Source organism: Mandrillus leucophaeus, unplaced genomic scaffold, assembly GCF_000951045.1.
Source record: "Mandrillus leucophaeus isolate KB7577 unplaced genomic scaffold, Mleu.le_1.0 Scaffold202, whole genome shotgun sequence".
NCBI classification, from domain to species: Eukaryota; Metazoa; Chordata; class Mammalia; order Primates; family Cercopithecidae; genus Mandrillus; species Mandrillus leucophaeus.
This window is the reverse complement of record NW_012102055.1, coordinates 2,371,459-2,388,921: the sequence shown is the minus strand read 5'-3', so window position 1 is coordinate 2,388,921 and position 17,463 is coordinate 2,371,459. Positions and strand designations below refer to the sequence as shown.

The 17,463-nt window shown below is 40.2% G+C and overlaps 1 protein-coding gene across 3 annotated transcripts in view; it reads right to left on the bottom strand.

Annotated features, from left to right (window-relative positions):
• The window catches only part of DSTN (destrin (actin depolymerizing factor)), a 35,710-nt gene extending 18,247 nt beyond the window's left edge, over nt 1-17,463 (bottom strand). For all 3 annotated transcript variants that reach the window (XM_011979475.1, XM_011979476.1, XM_011979474.1), the window contains exon 1: nt 17,236-17,463. Coding sequence is in view for 2 of the 3 variants with exons in the window: in XM_011979476.1 (XP_011834866.1) it covers nt 17,236-17,238 (3 nt within the window). In the remaining variant the exon portion in view is untranslated. The remainder of the gene's footprint in view (nt 1-17,235) is intronic.

Here is a 17,463-nt window from a genome sequence, read left to right as displayed (position 1 = left end):
TACTTAAGAATCACTCAGTGTAAGCTTCTTTAAAAATGTTACTACTCACAGAGGGAAGTAAACGTTACAAAAAACATAGAAAACTGGGTATTTTACAGTTGCAAACGACAGAACACAACTTAAAAAAACAATTCTCTCAATTCTAGCACACGGATAGTAACCTTTGAAACGTGAGCATTAAATTTTTCTAATTTGAGTTTTGTAAACAACTGAACCAGTCCAAAAGCTAAATGCAATGACGGCTTACAGCAGTCCCTCCTAAACCAAAAAATATCAGAAATGGTGGTCTTTTTCCGTACTACTAAACTCAAGTAAGACACCTGACTTTGGCTACAAAATTAACGTCAACTAAACTTCACATGATCCTTATTATTAATAGAGAAAACAGGATGAAAGCTATTTTAACTACCTCAGAAAATTATTAATTAAGAAAATTATTTTTCTAAGGTAAAGTATGAAATATTTGAATGTAGGATACTGCAGACAAATACAAATTTTCAAACTGGCAAAAATGTCATCAGCGTCTTTCTCAATCTACCTACTTCTACCAACTTCTCAAAGGAGTTGGGGAGTTAAAAACTGGGTTCGCGATTCTACTTTATTTACACCATGCCTTGCACAAGGGCCAACAGAAGCAAAATGGCTAATGACAAAATATTTGGGCTTTTGGCTGCTATAACTGATGCCTCGGAACAATAATGCTGAGACAACAAATAAAATGAGAGTGACAAGTTCTTCAGCACATTTCTGCTTCACAGAAGTGTTCAGGGTCTCACAGGTCCTATATTAAGATGCGGAACTGGGCTGGGCGTTGCGGCTCACGCCTGTAATCCCAAAACTTTGGGAGCCTGAGGTGGGCAGATCACTTGAGGTCAGGAAAGCAGCCTGGCTAACATGGTAAAACCCTGTGTCTACTAAAAATTAAAAAATTACCTGAGCATGGTGGCATGTGCCTGGAATCCCAGCTACTCAGGAGGCTGAGGCAGGAGAATCACTTGAACCCGGGAGGCGAAGGCTGCAGTGAGCAGAGATCACGCCACTGCACTCCAGCCTGGGCAACAAAGCAAGACTGCCTCAAAAAAAAAAAAAAAAAAAAAAAAAAGGCGGGGAGGGAGGGTCGGGGGTTGAATATATACATCTCCCTACCAAAACTCCACTTAAAGTATAAAAATGGGATTAAAAAGAAAAAGAACATAAATCCACCAGGACAAGGAGAAAAAACATGGAAGTTCAAATAAGGAAGAAAGAGTGAAATTGGTCTGAGAAGCACTGAGATCCCTAGACTCCCTCCTGAACATCATCCTGCTGCCAGCCCCTTACCTCTGCAATTCTGGAGTTTATTTTCTGGAGAGGGTAAATAGTAGTTCTGGACTAATCAACATACTGAAAAAGAGGATACAGGTGACCATATGTAAATGAGTGCTAAGACACTCTCCCCACCACCACCACCACCTTGAAGTCATGACTTACTAAAATCCTTCGTCCCACTGTTCTAGAGAGCCCTGCTGTCAAACAGAACTTTCTGTGATGATACAAATGTTCCTTTTTTTTTTTTTTTTTTGAGACAGAGTCCCGCTCTGTCGCCCAGGTTGGAGTGCAGGGGCACGATCTCGGCTCACTCCAAGCTCCGCCTACTGGGTTCACGCCATTCTCCTGCCTCAGCCTCCCGAGTAGCTGGGACTACAGGTGCCCGCCACCATGCCCGGCTAATTTTTTTTTGTATTTTTAGTAGAGATGGAGTTTCACCATGTTAGCCAGGATGGTCTAGATCTCCTGACCTTGTGATCTGCCCAGCTTGGCCTCCCAAAGTGCTGGGATTACAGGTGTGAGTCACCCGCGCCCAGCCAAATGTTCCTTTTTATCCCCCTCAATTTAGAGTTTATTTTGCCAGCCTTAAGGACATGCTGATGACATAGCCTTAGGCGGTCCTGAGAACATGTGCCCAAGGTGGTTGTGTGACAGACTGACTTTACACATTTTGGGGGGGCAGAAGTTACAAGCAGACATCAATCAATAAATGTAAAGTGTACATTGGTTAAGTCTGGAAAGGTGGGATAACTCAAGGGAACATTCCAGGACACAGGGGAATTCTGTAAACCAAAAGTATCAGAGACAGGTCTCATTCAAGTTAGAAATTTATTTTGCCAAGGTTTAGGACATGCCTAGAAGAAAAGAACCCAGAAGCACAGAAACAGTCTGTGGCCTATGCCTTTCTCCAAAGATGATTTTGAGGTCTTCAATATTTAAAGGTGAAACATGGCTGGAGGGGAAAGGAGGGTATGGTCATACACTGTGCAAGAGAAAAAAAGCAAGTAGGGAACGGTACATTATATACTGGTCTTGTGCTCAGTAAATCAGCACTTGACATAAGGTGAAAACGTTCCTTTTCTGCACTGTGTAGTATGGTAATCACTACCAAGTGTGGCTACAAATTTTATTTTAAATAGTTTGATATAAAGTAACACATAAAATTAACTCTCTTAATACCAAAGTAGTATGTCTGGAGTAAACAAATTTATTGACCATATTTCATAGTTTTCTGCCTCAGAAAACAATGTATTATTTAGCTTTATTGATGACTGCTGTCATCAGGAAACTCAGTTATCACGTACACAATGACAGACTAATGCCTCTAATATCAAAGTCACTCAAAGAGGAAAAAAAAGAAAAAAAAAAAGAATAATGCCTCCAAGGGTAAAGACTTCAATTCTAGTTTACTACAATTAACTATGGTTAACTATTTCTGAGGGCAAGGAAGAAATCCTGGGAGAAATTCAGATAAACTCTTTTTTTTAAAAGTACTTATTCTGAGTGTTAATTTGGAAAGAGTCAAAACAACCAAAATGAAGGATCATCATAAAGTTTCATACAAGAGAGCCTGACTTAGCCAGGTGTGGCAGCACATGCCTATAGTCCCAGCTACTCAGGATGAGGAGGGAGGATCACTTGGGCCCAGGAGGTGGAGAATGCAGTGAGCCAAGATCACACCACTGCACTCCAGCCTGAGCAACAGAGAAAGACCTTGTCTCCAAAAAAAAAAAAAAAAGGGCTTGACTTTAAGCAAAGACCTTAATTCTTACAGATGGCATAACAAGTTTGTTTTTTTTTTTTTTTAAATTCCTTGAGAAACAAAAGCCTAGTTACTGGGGAAGAAGTGAAATAATGGATTTAAAATACAAGGTTTACATAACATCAATAAAGGTAACTTCATTTTATGTAACAATACTACACACAAGGCTATTTCTGATTTTACAATTAACAGGGAAAACTGAGCAAGTCAAATACTGAATATATATATATTTTTAAACTGGCTGGGTTCTTCTCAAAAACAGAATTTGTAACATTTAACCTTAGAAGACCTTTTTAACTAGAGAAGAAAGTGTAACACAGGGTTGAATCAGACTTACTAAAATCTTGTAACTTGGGCAAGTTAGCTAACGTCTTTAATCCTCAGCTTCATCATCTGTAAAATGTGAATTATCGTACTGCTAACTCAAGAGGATTGATTAAAACAACACACATAAGGCCTTCTATGCACTAATCAAAGACTCTTACATTATTAACCAGAAAATCTGATTACAGCTTCTTCTACTCTTTCTAGTTACCAATGTGGCCAATTTTTATTGAAATCTTTGGGTAACAGAATGTTATGGATAAAGAAACCAGACAGCTTAAAAGTGATTTGAAACAGTAATTTCCATTTGTTCTCTGATAATCAAAACTACGAATTAAAAACAAACCTAACAATTTAACGTGTCTCTCTTCTTTCTCCACATGACTGTTAAGTGGTTAAATAGCAAAGACATACCAACAGCAAAGAGAAGGGTAACAGCTCTCTGAACACTGTAAGATTCAATTACACTACCTCCTACCATTCTCCTAGGCACAACCATCACCTGCAGCCATAAATCAAAATCTGCAATGAAGAAACTGGGGCCTATGAGGCAAGCCATAGGTTTTGTCCTAAAATATGTCCCTTTTCCTAGTATATACAGGCATACCTTGGAGACATTGCAAGTTCAATTCCAGACCATAGCAATAAAGCAAGTCACAAAATTTTTTGGTTTCCCAGTGTATATAAAAGTTGTTTATACTATACTGTAATCTATCAATTGTGCAATAGTAAGTTGTATCTATTAGTTTTATCTAAGGCAGAGAAAATGACTGTTTCAAGGATTTATGAGCATTAGAAAGAGGAAAAAAAATCCTTCTAATATTCTGCCTCATCCTCCACTGAGACAAGAAAAAATTAAAATATACCTCTCCAGGGAGACCCTCTCTTGGGCGACCTGTTTTCTCAGCATGAGGAAGCTTTCTCTTTTTTGTCTATTAAACTTTCTGCTCCTTAACGCAGAAAAATAAATACATAAATAAATAATAAAATAAAATATCTCTCTCCATTGGGGAATGGAATAAAATTCAGCAATAAAATAGAATTGCTGATGCACAAATGCCTTATGCTAAGTGAAAAGAAGCTAGACTCAAAGTGTATCAATGTACAGTTCCACTTACATGGCAAAGGTAAAACTATAGAGACAAAAAACAGATCAGTGGTTATTGGGGACAGGAGGAGGGATTAATGAGGAATTTTTTTGTGTGAAGGAATTATTCTACATTTTGACTGTGGCTGTAGTTACACAACTATATATATGTATGTGTATGTTTCTATATGTGTATATATGTGTCAAAACTTCCAGAACTTACACTAAAAAGGGTGAATTTCACTTTATGTAAATTATACTAAATTATACAACTAATTTTTATTTCAAGGTGAAGAATATTTTTAGTATCCTACTCTTCGAGAAACAGCATATTAACCAAACAATAAGCTAAATGTGAAAAATTTCTCCTTGGTTTAACAAGTTGTCTTAGTTCTCTCTGGATGGCTAACTAGCACATCAATGAATATGAAAGACACTGCTGGTCAACTGTTTCCCCGTCACACCTAGTTTTCTAAGCCCTGCCAATTCCTCCTGAAACGTGTATTTCAAATCTATTCCTTCTCATTTACTCTCAAAATCTCCTATAACTCCCAAGATTAAGTCTTTAACAATTCCCAAGCAATTACAAGATAAAGTCCGTATTTATTAACAGAGCATAAAAAGCCTTTTATTGTCTAAACCAACCTACTTTTCCAGATTTGTTTTCCACCACAGGCAACGCTATTTATTATTCACCAATACCTTTTAGAAAGCAATTTGGCCATTTATATCATAGAGCCTTACAATAATCCATACCCATTGACCCTTTAACCCAGTAACCTCACTTCTAGGAATTTATTCTAGGAAAATAATCTACTTAATACTAAAAAACCAGACAGCCCAAATAAATAAAAACAGGAGAACTACAAAGTAAATGATAGTATATCCACAGGATAGTTCCTGATGCAGCTGTTAAAATCATGTTTATGAAAAGTTTTTAATAGCATGTGGGAAATACTTATGACTTACTTTCAGTGAATGAAGAAGCTGGATACAAAGTTATATGTACAGTATAATCTCAATTATGGAAAACAGTACAGAAGAAAAAGAAGTTCTACAATTTTATCTCTAAAAGTAGGACTATAACTGATTTTTATCTTCTTTCTAGTTTCATTTTCTTTTATTTCTCTGGTAAGCTTTTTTTTTTTTTTGAGACGGAGTTTCGTTCTTGTTGCCCAGGCTGGAGTGCAATGGTGCGATCTCGGCTCATCACAACTTCCACCTCCTGGGTTCAAGCGATTCTCCTGCCTCAGCCTCCCGAGTAGCTGAGATTACAGGCATGAGCCAACACGCCCAGTTAATTTTTCGTATTTTTAGTAGAGACAGGGTTTCTCCATGTTGGTCAGCCTGGTCTCGAACTCCCGACCTCAGGTAAGCCACCCGCCTCGGCCTCCCAAAGTGCTGGGATTACAGGCATGAGCCACTGCGCCCCGCAGGTAAGCATATTTTTTATATTAGAAATACACACACCTTTTTGATTCGGTGATTTTATACCTAGGACTCTCTTTTGAAGAAATGCAAGATTTATGCACAAGATGACACAGTATTTCTTATAAAAATAAATTTAACATGAGGGTGACGTACATGCATGATATTAAACAATTTAAGTAGTTTTTCCAGATATATCTTATATACCATGAAATTCACCCATTTAAAGTGTAGTAAATTCAGTGGGTTTCCAGTATAGTCACAAAGTTGTGCATTCATCACCACTTCCTAATCTCAGACCATTTTGAATACCACAAAAAGAAACCCTGGACTGGGTATAATAGCTCATGCCTGTAATCTCAGCACTTTGGGAGGCTGAGGCAGGAGGATCACTTGAGTCCAGGAGTTCGAGACCAGCCTCGGCAAAATAGTGAGACCTCATCTTGACAAAAAACCTTTTTAAAATTGCCAGGGATGGTGGTATGGGCCTGTAGCTCCAGATATTCAGGAGGCTGAGGTGGGAGGATCTTTTACGCCAGGGTGGTAGAGGCTGCAGTGAGGTATGCTCATGTCACTGCACTCCAACCTGGGTGACAGAGTGAGACCCTGTCTCCAAAAAACAAAAACAAAAACAAAAAAACAAACTCCAAACCCATTAGCAGTCATTCCTCATTCCCACTCCCACCCACCCTAGCCCTTGCTAACCACTAATGTACTTTCTGTCTCCATGGATCTGCATATTCTGGACATTTTATTAGATGGAATCACACAATATGTCATCTTTTGGGACTGACTTCTTTCACTTAGCATATTTTCAATGTTCATCCACGTTGTAGCATGTACCAGTATTTCATTTCTTTTTATTGCCAAATAATATTCCCTTCCCTCATATGGATACACTACATTTATCCATCTATCCATCAACTGATGAACACTGGGTTATTTTCACTTTTGGCAACTATGAATAATACTGCTATGCACATTTGTGTACAAGCTTTTGTGTGGACATACATTTTCATTTTGCTTGGATATGTAGGTAGGAGTGAAACTGCTGAGTCATACAGTAGCTCCCAAGTTGAACTTTTCCAGGCACTGCCAAACTATTTTCCAAAATTACTGCACCATTTTACATTCCCACCAGCAATGTATGGGTGCTCCAACTTCATAGCCTGGCCAACATTTGCTACAATAATCTTTTCATTATAGCTGGCTTAGCAGGTACGAAGGAGTATATCATTGCGGTTTTGATCTGCATTTCCCTAATGGCTAATAATGTCCTGCATTTTTTTCCACTGGCTTATTAGTCATTTGCACATCTTTAGAGAAATATCTATTCAAATCCTTTGCCCAAACGAGTGGGTTTTTTATTGTTGTGCTGTAACTCCTTTAACATATTCTACACACAAGTTCCTTATCAGGTATATGATCTGCAAACATTTTTTCCTATTCTGTGGGTTGTGTTTTCATTTCCTTGATGGTGGTCTTTGATGAACATTTTTGTATACAATGAAGTCCAATTTATCTATTTTTGTCACTTATGCTTTTGGTGTCATTGCCTAGAAACACCAGGAAAACTACCAACAAAAATTGCCTAACACAAGTTCACAGAGATTTATACCTATGTGTTCTTCTAGGAGTTCATAGTTTTAGTGCTCACATTTAGATTTATGATCCATTTTAAGTTAAATACAACACACAGTATAAAGCAGGGATCCAAATTCGTTCTTTTGCGTGCGGCTATCCAATTGTCCCAGCACCACTTATTGAAAACACTATTTTCCCCCCACTGAATTATCCTGGCACTCATGTCACACTGGGAAATGGGAAATACAGTTTTATCCTCTATAGATGAACTCAAGTGTGTGAGAAAAATCTATATTGGCAGTCTCCAGATAGTCACTGTTTCATTCCCTTATTTCCATCATAATATGTATAAAATCTGTAATCTTATTTGTTTACTTATTTCTTAACTGTCTCTCCCATTAGAAAGTACACTTCAGGGCCGGGTGCAGTGGTTCACGCCTGTAATGCCAGCAGTCTGTGAGGCTGAGGCAGGCAGATCACGAGGTCAGGAGTTCAAGGCCAGCCTCTCCAACATAGTTGAAACCCCATCTCTACTAAAGATATAAAAAATTAGCCAGGCGTGGTGGCGTGCACCTGTAATCCCAGCTACTCAGGAGACTTAGGCAGGAGAATCGCTTGAACCTGGGAGGTGGAGGTTGCAGTGAGTCAAGATGGCGCTACTGCACTCCAGCCTGGGCAACAGGGTGAGACTCAGTCTCAAAAAAAAAAAAAAAAAAAAAGAATGTATACTTCATAGACACAGGGATTTTTTTCTTGTATATTATTGAATCTCTAGAGCCTACAACAACAGTGCCAGGTTCCTAGAAGGTAGCTAATAATTACTTCTCGAAAAAATGAGAATACATATTAAATGGCTTGAAAGAAAATGTCCCAAATGTTAATACTTTGGTTGGAACTGTCATTACAGCTAAATTTTTCTTAACGTTCTACAATGAACATATACTACTCTTATAATCAACTACGAAATTATGGTATTTTAAAGATTTACAAAACTTCTGAATCAATTTTTTTATTCCTCAAAATTCTAAGAACCTAAATTTTTGCTAAACTATTTTGTTTTAGCTTCTTTTATAGGCTCCCAAGCATAATGACACCATCAACTATCTGGTAGATCAGGTCTAAGCCTTAGAAGCCATCTTTGAGAGTCTTCTTTCCCTTATGCCACACATCCAAATTATCATTAAGTCCTTCCAGTTCTACCCCCAAAATATATATCCAATCTTACCACCTCTCATTAACTCCACTATTAACAAATTTTAATTCAAGCTACCACCATCTACCATCTGAATAAAGCAATAGTTGGTTGTGTCGCTATTTGTTTGTTTACGGACATGGTCTCGCTTTGTCACCCAGGCTGAAGGGCAATGGCATGATCTTGGCTCACTATATCCTCAACCTCCTGGGGTCAAGTAATCTTGCTTCAGCTTCCTAAGTAGCTAGGACTACAGGTATATGTCACCATGCCTGGTTATTTATGTTTTATTTTTTGGTAGAGATGGGGTCTCTCTATGTTGCCCAGGGTAGTCTTAAGCTCCTGGCCTCAAGTGATCCTCCCACCTCGGCCTCCCAAAGCACTGGGATTACAAGCGTGGGTCACCACACCCAGCCAACAATAGTTTCTTAATTGGTCTTTGTCCCTATTTGTTTTTTTTTTTTTTTTTTTTGAGACGGAGTCTTGCTCTGTGGCCCAGGCTGGAGTGCAGTGGCCGGATCTCAGCTCACAGCAAGCTCCACCTCCCGGGTTTACGCCATTCTCCTGCCTCAGCCTCCCGAGTAGCTGGGACTACAGGCGCCCACCACCTCGCCCGGCTAGTTTTTTGTATTTTTTAGTAGAGACAGGGTTTCACCGTGTTAGCCAGGATGGTCTCGATCTCCTGACCTCGTGATCCGCCTGTCTCGGCCTCCCAAAGTGCTGGGATTACAGGCTTGAGCCACCGTGCCCGGCCCTTTGTCCCCATTCGTACATCTCTACACATCAACCACAGGGATAAATCATCTCTCATTCCACTACACTACTTAACACCTCCCCACCATCACACACCCAATGGCTTCCTGGTGCCATCAGAATAAAATTCAAATTCCTCACCTTTAACCTAATGGCTCATTCTGGTCTAGTTCTTGCCTATAATCTATTTCCTACTTATTTCCCCCTTGTTGACTGAATGCTAACCACACAAACCTTTTTTCTGTCCCTGGCAAATGTCAAGACCATTCTCTTCTACAGGCCCTTCTACCTAGAGTTCCTTCTGCCCCAAATGCTTTTCACACAGCTAGCTCTTTATCGCCGTGTAAGTCCTACCTCAAAAGAGGCCTTCTCTAAACTCTAGCTAAAGTAGCCCAACTCTTCTAATACTTCCTTTTTTTTTTTTTTTTTTTTTTTGAGATAGGGTCTTGCTCTATTGCCCAGGCTGGAGTGCAGTGGCACAATCTCGGTTCACCACAACCTCCACCTTCCAGGTTCAAGCAATTCTCCTGCCTCAGCCTCTCAAGCAGCTGGGACTACATGTGCCTGACACCACGACCGGCTAATTTTGTATTTTTAGTAGAGATGGGGTTTCTCCACGTTGGTCAGGCTGCAGATTCTTACAATGATTTGAGAATTCCTGAAAACTCCTAAGCTTCAACAACTGACTTCAAAGATTGCCCCAGAGCAAGCTGGAGAAGCCTTATCTGTATTTGCCTGTGCTGTGCTGTAGCATTAGTTCTATTACTATAGGTTAAGTACCTTCCGTTAGCAAACATTTCAGATATTTTCAAATTTTGGAATATTTGCATATACATAATGATATAGCTTGGGGATAGGACCCAAGTTCAAACACAAACTTCATTTGTGTTTCATATATACTTTATACTGATAGCCTGAAAATTATTTTATATATTTTAATAATTCTGTGTGTGAAACAAAGTTTTGTCTGCATTTTGACTGTGACTTGTCACATGAAGTCAGATGTAAAATTTTCCACTTGTGGCAATATGTTGGTGTTCAAAAAGTTTGGGATTTTAGAGAATTTTGGATTTTTAGATTAGGGATGCTCCTGTACATGAAAATAGCAACAGAAAAGCTGTGAAACCATTTTAAAATAAACACTAATTACATTTACAAGCTATTTTCTGAAAGCAAGCCAAGATAGAAACAAGGGCAGGAAATTCATTTGCTTTTCTGTGACAAGGCAAACAGAAATAACAACTTATGAAGTAATGTAAAAATGTTCAAAGGAGTAAACAATCTTTCTTTGATGTGATCCAAAAGCACAAACACAATGACAAATGATCTTCCAGCTGTAGTATGAACTTAAGTTTCTATCTTTCAGGCACTCATCTATGCCCTGTTTCAACACAGTTCTGTCTTTTCACACCTTCAACTAGAGATTACATTGTTAATTTAAAAACTTTAATTGCATTTTTTACCGAAATCAATTGCTTTTAAAAAATCTACATAGGATGTGAGGGTGATCTGGCTGCGACATCTGTCACCCCATTGATCACCAGGGTTGATTTGGCTGATCTGGCTGGCTAGGCTGGTGTCCCCTTCCTCCCTCACCACTCCACGTGCGTCCCTCTAGAAGCTATGCACTCGGTAGAAGAGGATGACCATTCCCAATAGAGGAGAACCGGTCTTTGGTCAAGGTTATATGAGCAGCTGCGCTCCCCTGCTAGAACCTCCAAATAAAAAATCTACATAAAACTGACCTTCAATTTTAACATAACAAAGCAAAACATGGAATAGTGTTGGCAGCATGTAAGCATTACAGTATCAGCTACTAGAAGACTAATCTTGGAGATAAGAATCACTCTAGATTAAATATTCAACTCAGTGGGGGTCTTAATACAGCAGATTCAATGATTAATATAACATTTTGGCCCAAAGTATTACTGAGACGAATAAACCTGATGTTTATTTGTCTAAGTCTATGCCTCTCCCAATTGTAAAATTTCAAGAAAAATGAGATAATTCAGAAGCACAATTCCAAGTGAAAACTTCTCACTTCTAACATCAATGAAAGGAGGCAGGAACAGAAGAAAAGTTGTGGTTACAATATTGCTGAAGTATTAGGTGTAAATCTTTGTGTATGACTTTCATGGACAATCTAGAGAGGAATGTTATGCCACAAGGGAAGTAAGCTCAAGATACTTTCACGGCTGGGCTCACTGGCTCATGCCTGTAATCCCAGAACTTTGGGAGGCCAAAGTGGGTGGACCGATTGAGCTCAGGAGTTCAAGACCAGCCTGGGCAACATGGTGAAACCCCGCCTTTATAAACCCTATCTTTACATATAAATTTATATTTATAAATCCCATCTTTATATATATAAAGCTTTTAAAATACAAAGCTTAGTTGGAAGTGGTTGCGCGTGCCTATAGTCCCAGCTACTCAGGAGGCTGAGGAAGAGAACTGACCCAGCCTGAGGGTGGACAATGCAGTGAGCTGTATTCATGCCCCTGCACTCCAGCCTGGGTAACAGAATGAGGCCCTGCCTCCAAAACAAAAAAAAATGCTTTCACAATATTCTACTTATTTATTATGCTCTGTGGTTTACATATGCAAATGACAGTACAACGAAGAGACTAGCTCTAGTTACTCAGAGACTAGAGTGTTGTTCTGTGGACAAAAACAACGCATTTACATGTTAAATTCAGTTTTTCAAGACTTGCAAGTTTTTTTTCAAACTTCAAATATAGCGTGCTTCATCTCAAAGTATTACTGAAAGAAAACATAAAGTTATACTAACATAGAAATTCAAAAGTTTGAAGTCTTCCTGTATACTAAGTTAAACACAATTTTGATTTAAACAAATTCTATTTATGAAAAATAGTTGCTAGGCACGATGGCTCAAGCCTGTAATCCCAACACTTTGGGAGGCCAAAGTGGGAAGATTGTTTGAGACCAGTCTGGGCAATATAGCGAAATCTCCTTTCTACAAAAAATTTTAAAAAGTTAGCTGGGTGTGGTGGTGCACATCTGTAGTACCAGCTACTCCGCAAGCTAAGGTGGGAGGATAATTTCTGCCCAGGAGATGGAGGCTGCAGTGAGCTCTGGCCTGGGTGGCTACAAGAGAGTCTGTCTCAAAAAAAAAAAAAAAAAAAGAAAGAAAAAGAAAAGAAGGAAAGTCAGTCATGGTTACTTGTTTTGCATGTTTATTTTTTAGACTTTTAATTTTTTTTTTTTTTTTTTTTTTGAGATGGAGTCTCGCTGTCACCCAGGCTGGAGTGCAATGGTGCAATCTTACCTCACTGCAACCTCCGCCTCCCGGGTTTAAGCGATTCTCCTGCCTCAGTCTCCTGAGTAGCTGGGATTACAGGCGCACACCACCACACCTGCCTACAGACTTTTAATTTTTTAGAGAAGTTTTAGGTACAGCAAATTTTAGCAGAAAGTGCATTGTTTCCATATATTTACTGTGTGTGTTTTTACGTTTTGGCTAGAGGAACTGCCAGGAAAGAGGGTGTAAGTGTAAAGTGAGGGATGTTAATCTCCACAGCCCTCAGCAAAGAAGGAAAGAACTCTGCCCTAAGTCACTCTACATTCTACCACTACCAGGGGCCTAAAAATGGCAGGTGGCTAGAATTAAGAGAGAGTATTGAACTTCTGGTAATTAGCTGGTTAAGGGGCCTGGAAAGAAATTTATGTCCCAGAAAAGAGAAATATTAGTACTCAGTATGAGGTTCTGGTATTGATAATCATGCTCTTGTTGTTTTTTGAGACAGGGTCTCCCTCTGTGGCCAGGCTGGAGTGCAGTAGTGCAATCATAGCTCATGGAAGCCTCTCACACTCAGGCTCAAGCAATCCTCCCACCTCAGCCTCCCAAACAGCTAGAAGTATAGGCACATGCCAGCATGCTCAGCTAATTTTTATTTAATTTTTTTGTTCAGATGAGGTCTCACTATATTGCCCAGGCTGGTCTCCAACTCCTGGCTTCAAGCAATCCTCCTGCCTCAGCCTCCCAAAGTGCTGGGATGACAGGTATGGGACACTGTATCCAGCTGATTTTTTTTTTTTTTTTTTTACTGTTATATTTACTTTATGGCTCTGTAAATAAGCTTAGGTGAAGATGATAAGTATTTACAGAATGGTCAGGTTTGCAGGATGCAACATGCATGTAAAAACCTAAGATGCAATAAACATACAAAAAGAGTCAGCTCACTAGTAATCAAGAGAAATGCAAAATAAAATAAAGAGAAACCATTTCACAACCATCAGACTGGCAAAGGTTTCAAGTCTCTTATTAAGTGGTGAAAGGCAATGTAGAAACAAGCTGTTGATGATGAAATACAACCAGAACGAACCAGTAGTAGAGTAGAAAATATGTACGCTCCAAACCAGAGCTTCCGCTTCTAGATATATACCATGGAGAGATACACACTGGGGCTACAGAAGTAATATATAGTAATATATGACATGGAAATTGCCTATTATAAAAAGTTTAAACAGACCAAAAAAAAAAGGCAAAAAATTAGGAAACGGCCAAATGTCTACCAACAGGGGAATGGATAAACTTGCATAGTCATACAAAAGAACGCAATTCAGCAGTTGAAGAATCAAAGCTACAAATACACCCAAAAGCTGCCCCCCCTTGCAAAAAAATAAAAATAAAAAATAAAAACCCACCCCATAGTTTAATTTTTTCTCACAGAGCTGCAAAAGCATACATGAAGCGTAGTATTTACATAAGTTTTAAAAGCACATCAAGGCAATACATATGATTAAGTAGCTAAAAGTATGGAACTACCAATGAATATCAATTTCAGGTGACTACTGTGAACTTTACCTGAGCCCTGTGTTCTCGGAAAGCAGTGATGGTTAATCCACCCCATGTGTTTTGTGTTCTGGGAAACAGGTAACTGCAAAGAACTGGCCTGTTGCATATTTTCAGATAAGGCAATCAGGAATGCTCTCCTAATTGCAACAGCCTGAATAAAATCACCTCCTTAACCAACCAGGATATTATTATATCTTTGACGCAGGAATAGTTATAACTCTGGGGAGGGAAGAGAATAGGATGAGGAAGACGATGCATGTTTAGCTGTAATGGCAACATAAAAACCTGAAATATGGCAATAAGACAGCCCTTTTTTTTCCTGCACAAAAGGATCTGTGATTCTGTGTACTTTTCTGCTTAAAATGTTTCAAAATTATTATTTTAAAGCTTGGAGTTGGAAAAGGTGATTTGTCTCAAGTCAATTAATCATTTACAATCTGCTTTCTCATATGTTAAATAGGCATGTGAATACATGCCCAACCTATTTCACTGGGTTGTAGTGTTTTTGCTAATCACCAAGTATTAGAATACTTGAATACTGTGCCAGTTAGTTCAGTCTGTGAGACCACAGTTCATATTAGGATAATGTTAAGGGTTAGATTACTGTGCAAACCTTTTAACTCTACTTTGGGGGCAAGACTACACACTCTTACTTTCCAAGAAGCTATATATATCTATGCTGTAAAGAAACTCTTTGGTTACAAGAGGAGCTAGACAAGTCTAGGTGTGATGTCTCAATCCATATCCAGTAGAACTACTGAGCAAATAACTCTAGTAACTTGATGGTGGGCTACTAAACAATCTCTGTACAAGGAGGCTGGCACACCCAATACGCACACACACACAGTTTTGTTTGGGGTCTGTAATTGTGGTTCATGTGGATGCAGACATTGTTTGTTTTTTGTTGGGGGAGGGGGTTAACACTATAAAGTGAGACATCTGAAAACATCTAATCTCATCCTCAAGTGCCCAGTTGTTTTCAAACCGCTTTATTTCAGGTGCTTCTCGAAGACTTGGTGAATACAAGGAAGTGATTCTGCTAATTTAGAACAAACCCATCGGTAGTTAAAATTTAATCTTAAAAGAAACTTGGAACCAAGCATCCAACCAAAAGAGCTAAAAGAAAAGTGCTAGACTCCGGGATAATACCCACAATATTCTCTAATCACCGGACTAAACAAAGATGCTCCTGCGCTCCTAAGGCTAAAAACAAAAATAACCTTTAAAAATGGGGGGTCTATATTCTGAACTCCAAAGGTAACTTGTAAGGTCTTCTTGATCTCCCTAAAGCCAACAATTTTGAAACGTATTTGGAAACCGCTCATCTCTAATTTTTGTTTCTCCCACTTCTCACAAGAACAAGCAAATATAACAGACTCCTCCTTCCTTGCATTTAGTTACACTTTAAGCATTTAACTTAAGCACTTAACTGAAGGTAAAATGTTTGGTCTCTTATTTTCAAACAGAAAAATAAAGTCTGTATTAGACAATAAAAAAGTATAATGTCAAATCAGAAGTCTCTAGAGCAGACGCCAGTCAGCTTCAAATCACTTTCAGAGTGACTGGTCTTAAACGTACCGTAACTCATAAGCCCCTAGATTAAAAGTCTTTTAGTATAAAGTAGCATATACATTTAAAATATTATTAAATTTTTAATAATTAAATATTAGACTTAAGATGCTGATACTTTGTAGCTTACAGCATTAAACCAAAGAAAAACCAAAAACTGAACCGTATCAAATCCCTATTACATACATACCTACAATCAAGAAAGTACCGGTTAATCTTTTCTTTTTACTAAGGGGCCGCCTGCATTTCATGAAAGTTGCAATAACTTAAGAAAACCAAAACTGTTACACAGTGAAAACAGTTTGTATGCAGATAAGCTGGTACCAACTGCTTCTAGACAGACAGATGCAATTAGAATGTAATATTTCTAGCAAAGTCTGGTAAGGCTATGCCTGCAAATCATTGACCAAAAATGGTAACAGTGTGTGCAGACTAAAGAAAATGACAAAATGTTCCATCTGATAGTTCAGTTGAGAATACGTTTGTTTTTAAATAGCTAATTAGAGGAACACAATGTAAAGGGGGAAAATACGTAAATTAAGCAAAATGTCCATCATATAGAATATACCAATGAGCACCTGTTTACTTTTTGGTGACTCTAGTATTTTAATGGTTTTTAAAGCTCTTAAATTTGCTTGTATCAGCATCCCAGCATCATGCCCACACCCTGCGCACCAAGTTCTGGCAGAGTCCAACTGTCTACAGGTCAGAAAAAAAATTCTAACCATACACGGACAGATCGGGCAGGGAAGGGTTAAAAGAGACCCTGCCAAGCTTGACAAGCACGACCAGAGTGCTGCTGGAAGCCGATTGCCAGATAAAAAGAAAAAAAAAACCAAAGAGGCTGCAAGGCCACCCCGTTCTAAATCATGCCAGTATCCTGCTCGTTAGCGATCATTCCGTGCTCTAGGGCTGTTCCATAAAAGCTTTAGCTTCCTTATTGAGATGGACAGACCTCAAGGGCTGGAACGCGCACAAGTCGCCGAGCGCCTCAGCGCTAGCTCTGGGGAACTAAACTCACGCCAACAAGGACGGTCGCCGGATTCCGACGCCCCCCGCCTCCCACTTCTCAGCTGCAGTGTGCAGCCCCCCGGATGGATTTCACAGAGCGGGTAGGGGCGCTCGACCCCGGTCAGTTGTGGCAAGGCCGGGTCTGGAGGCACCGCAGAGGCCACGCTCAGGGCGGCGGCCTCGCCCCAGCTGGGAGCTGCGCAGCGGCCGCGGATCCGCCCAGGGGCGCCAGGGCCCAGCCAGGATGGCTGGCGACGGAGGCCCGGAGACCGCCCCCCCGAGCCGGGCCGGGTCCCTCCCGGGCCTGGGGCACGGCTCACCCCCTTATCCCCGACTCCGCGGCGCCCCCGAGACCCGCTGCTCCCGGCCGCCTCAGCCCACGCCTCGGCTTCCCTCCCACTCACCATTTTCGCCGCGGCGGTCGCAGGGACGCGGGGTTGGGAGCTGGCGGGCAGCGAGTCTGCAGAGCGTCCTCTTCACAGCCGCGGGACCGAGCGCTGAGCTGACGCGGCGGCGCGAGCCTACCCCGGGGCGGGCGCGCCTCGGGACGGAACGCGGCTGCGCACGTCACGCACCTCCCGCCGTTGCTACGCAACCAGCCGGTCCGGCAACGCCCCGCCCGGCGGCTATCC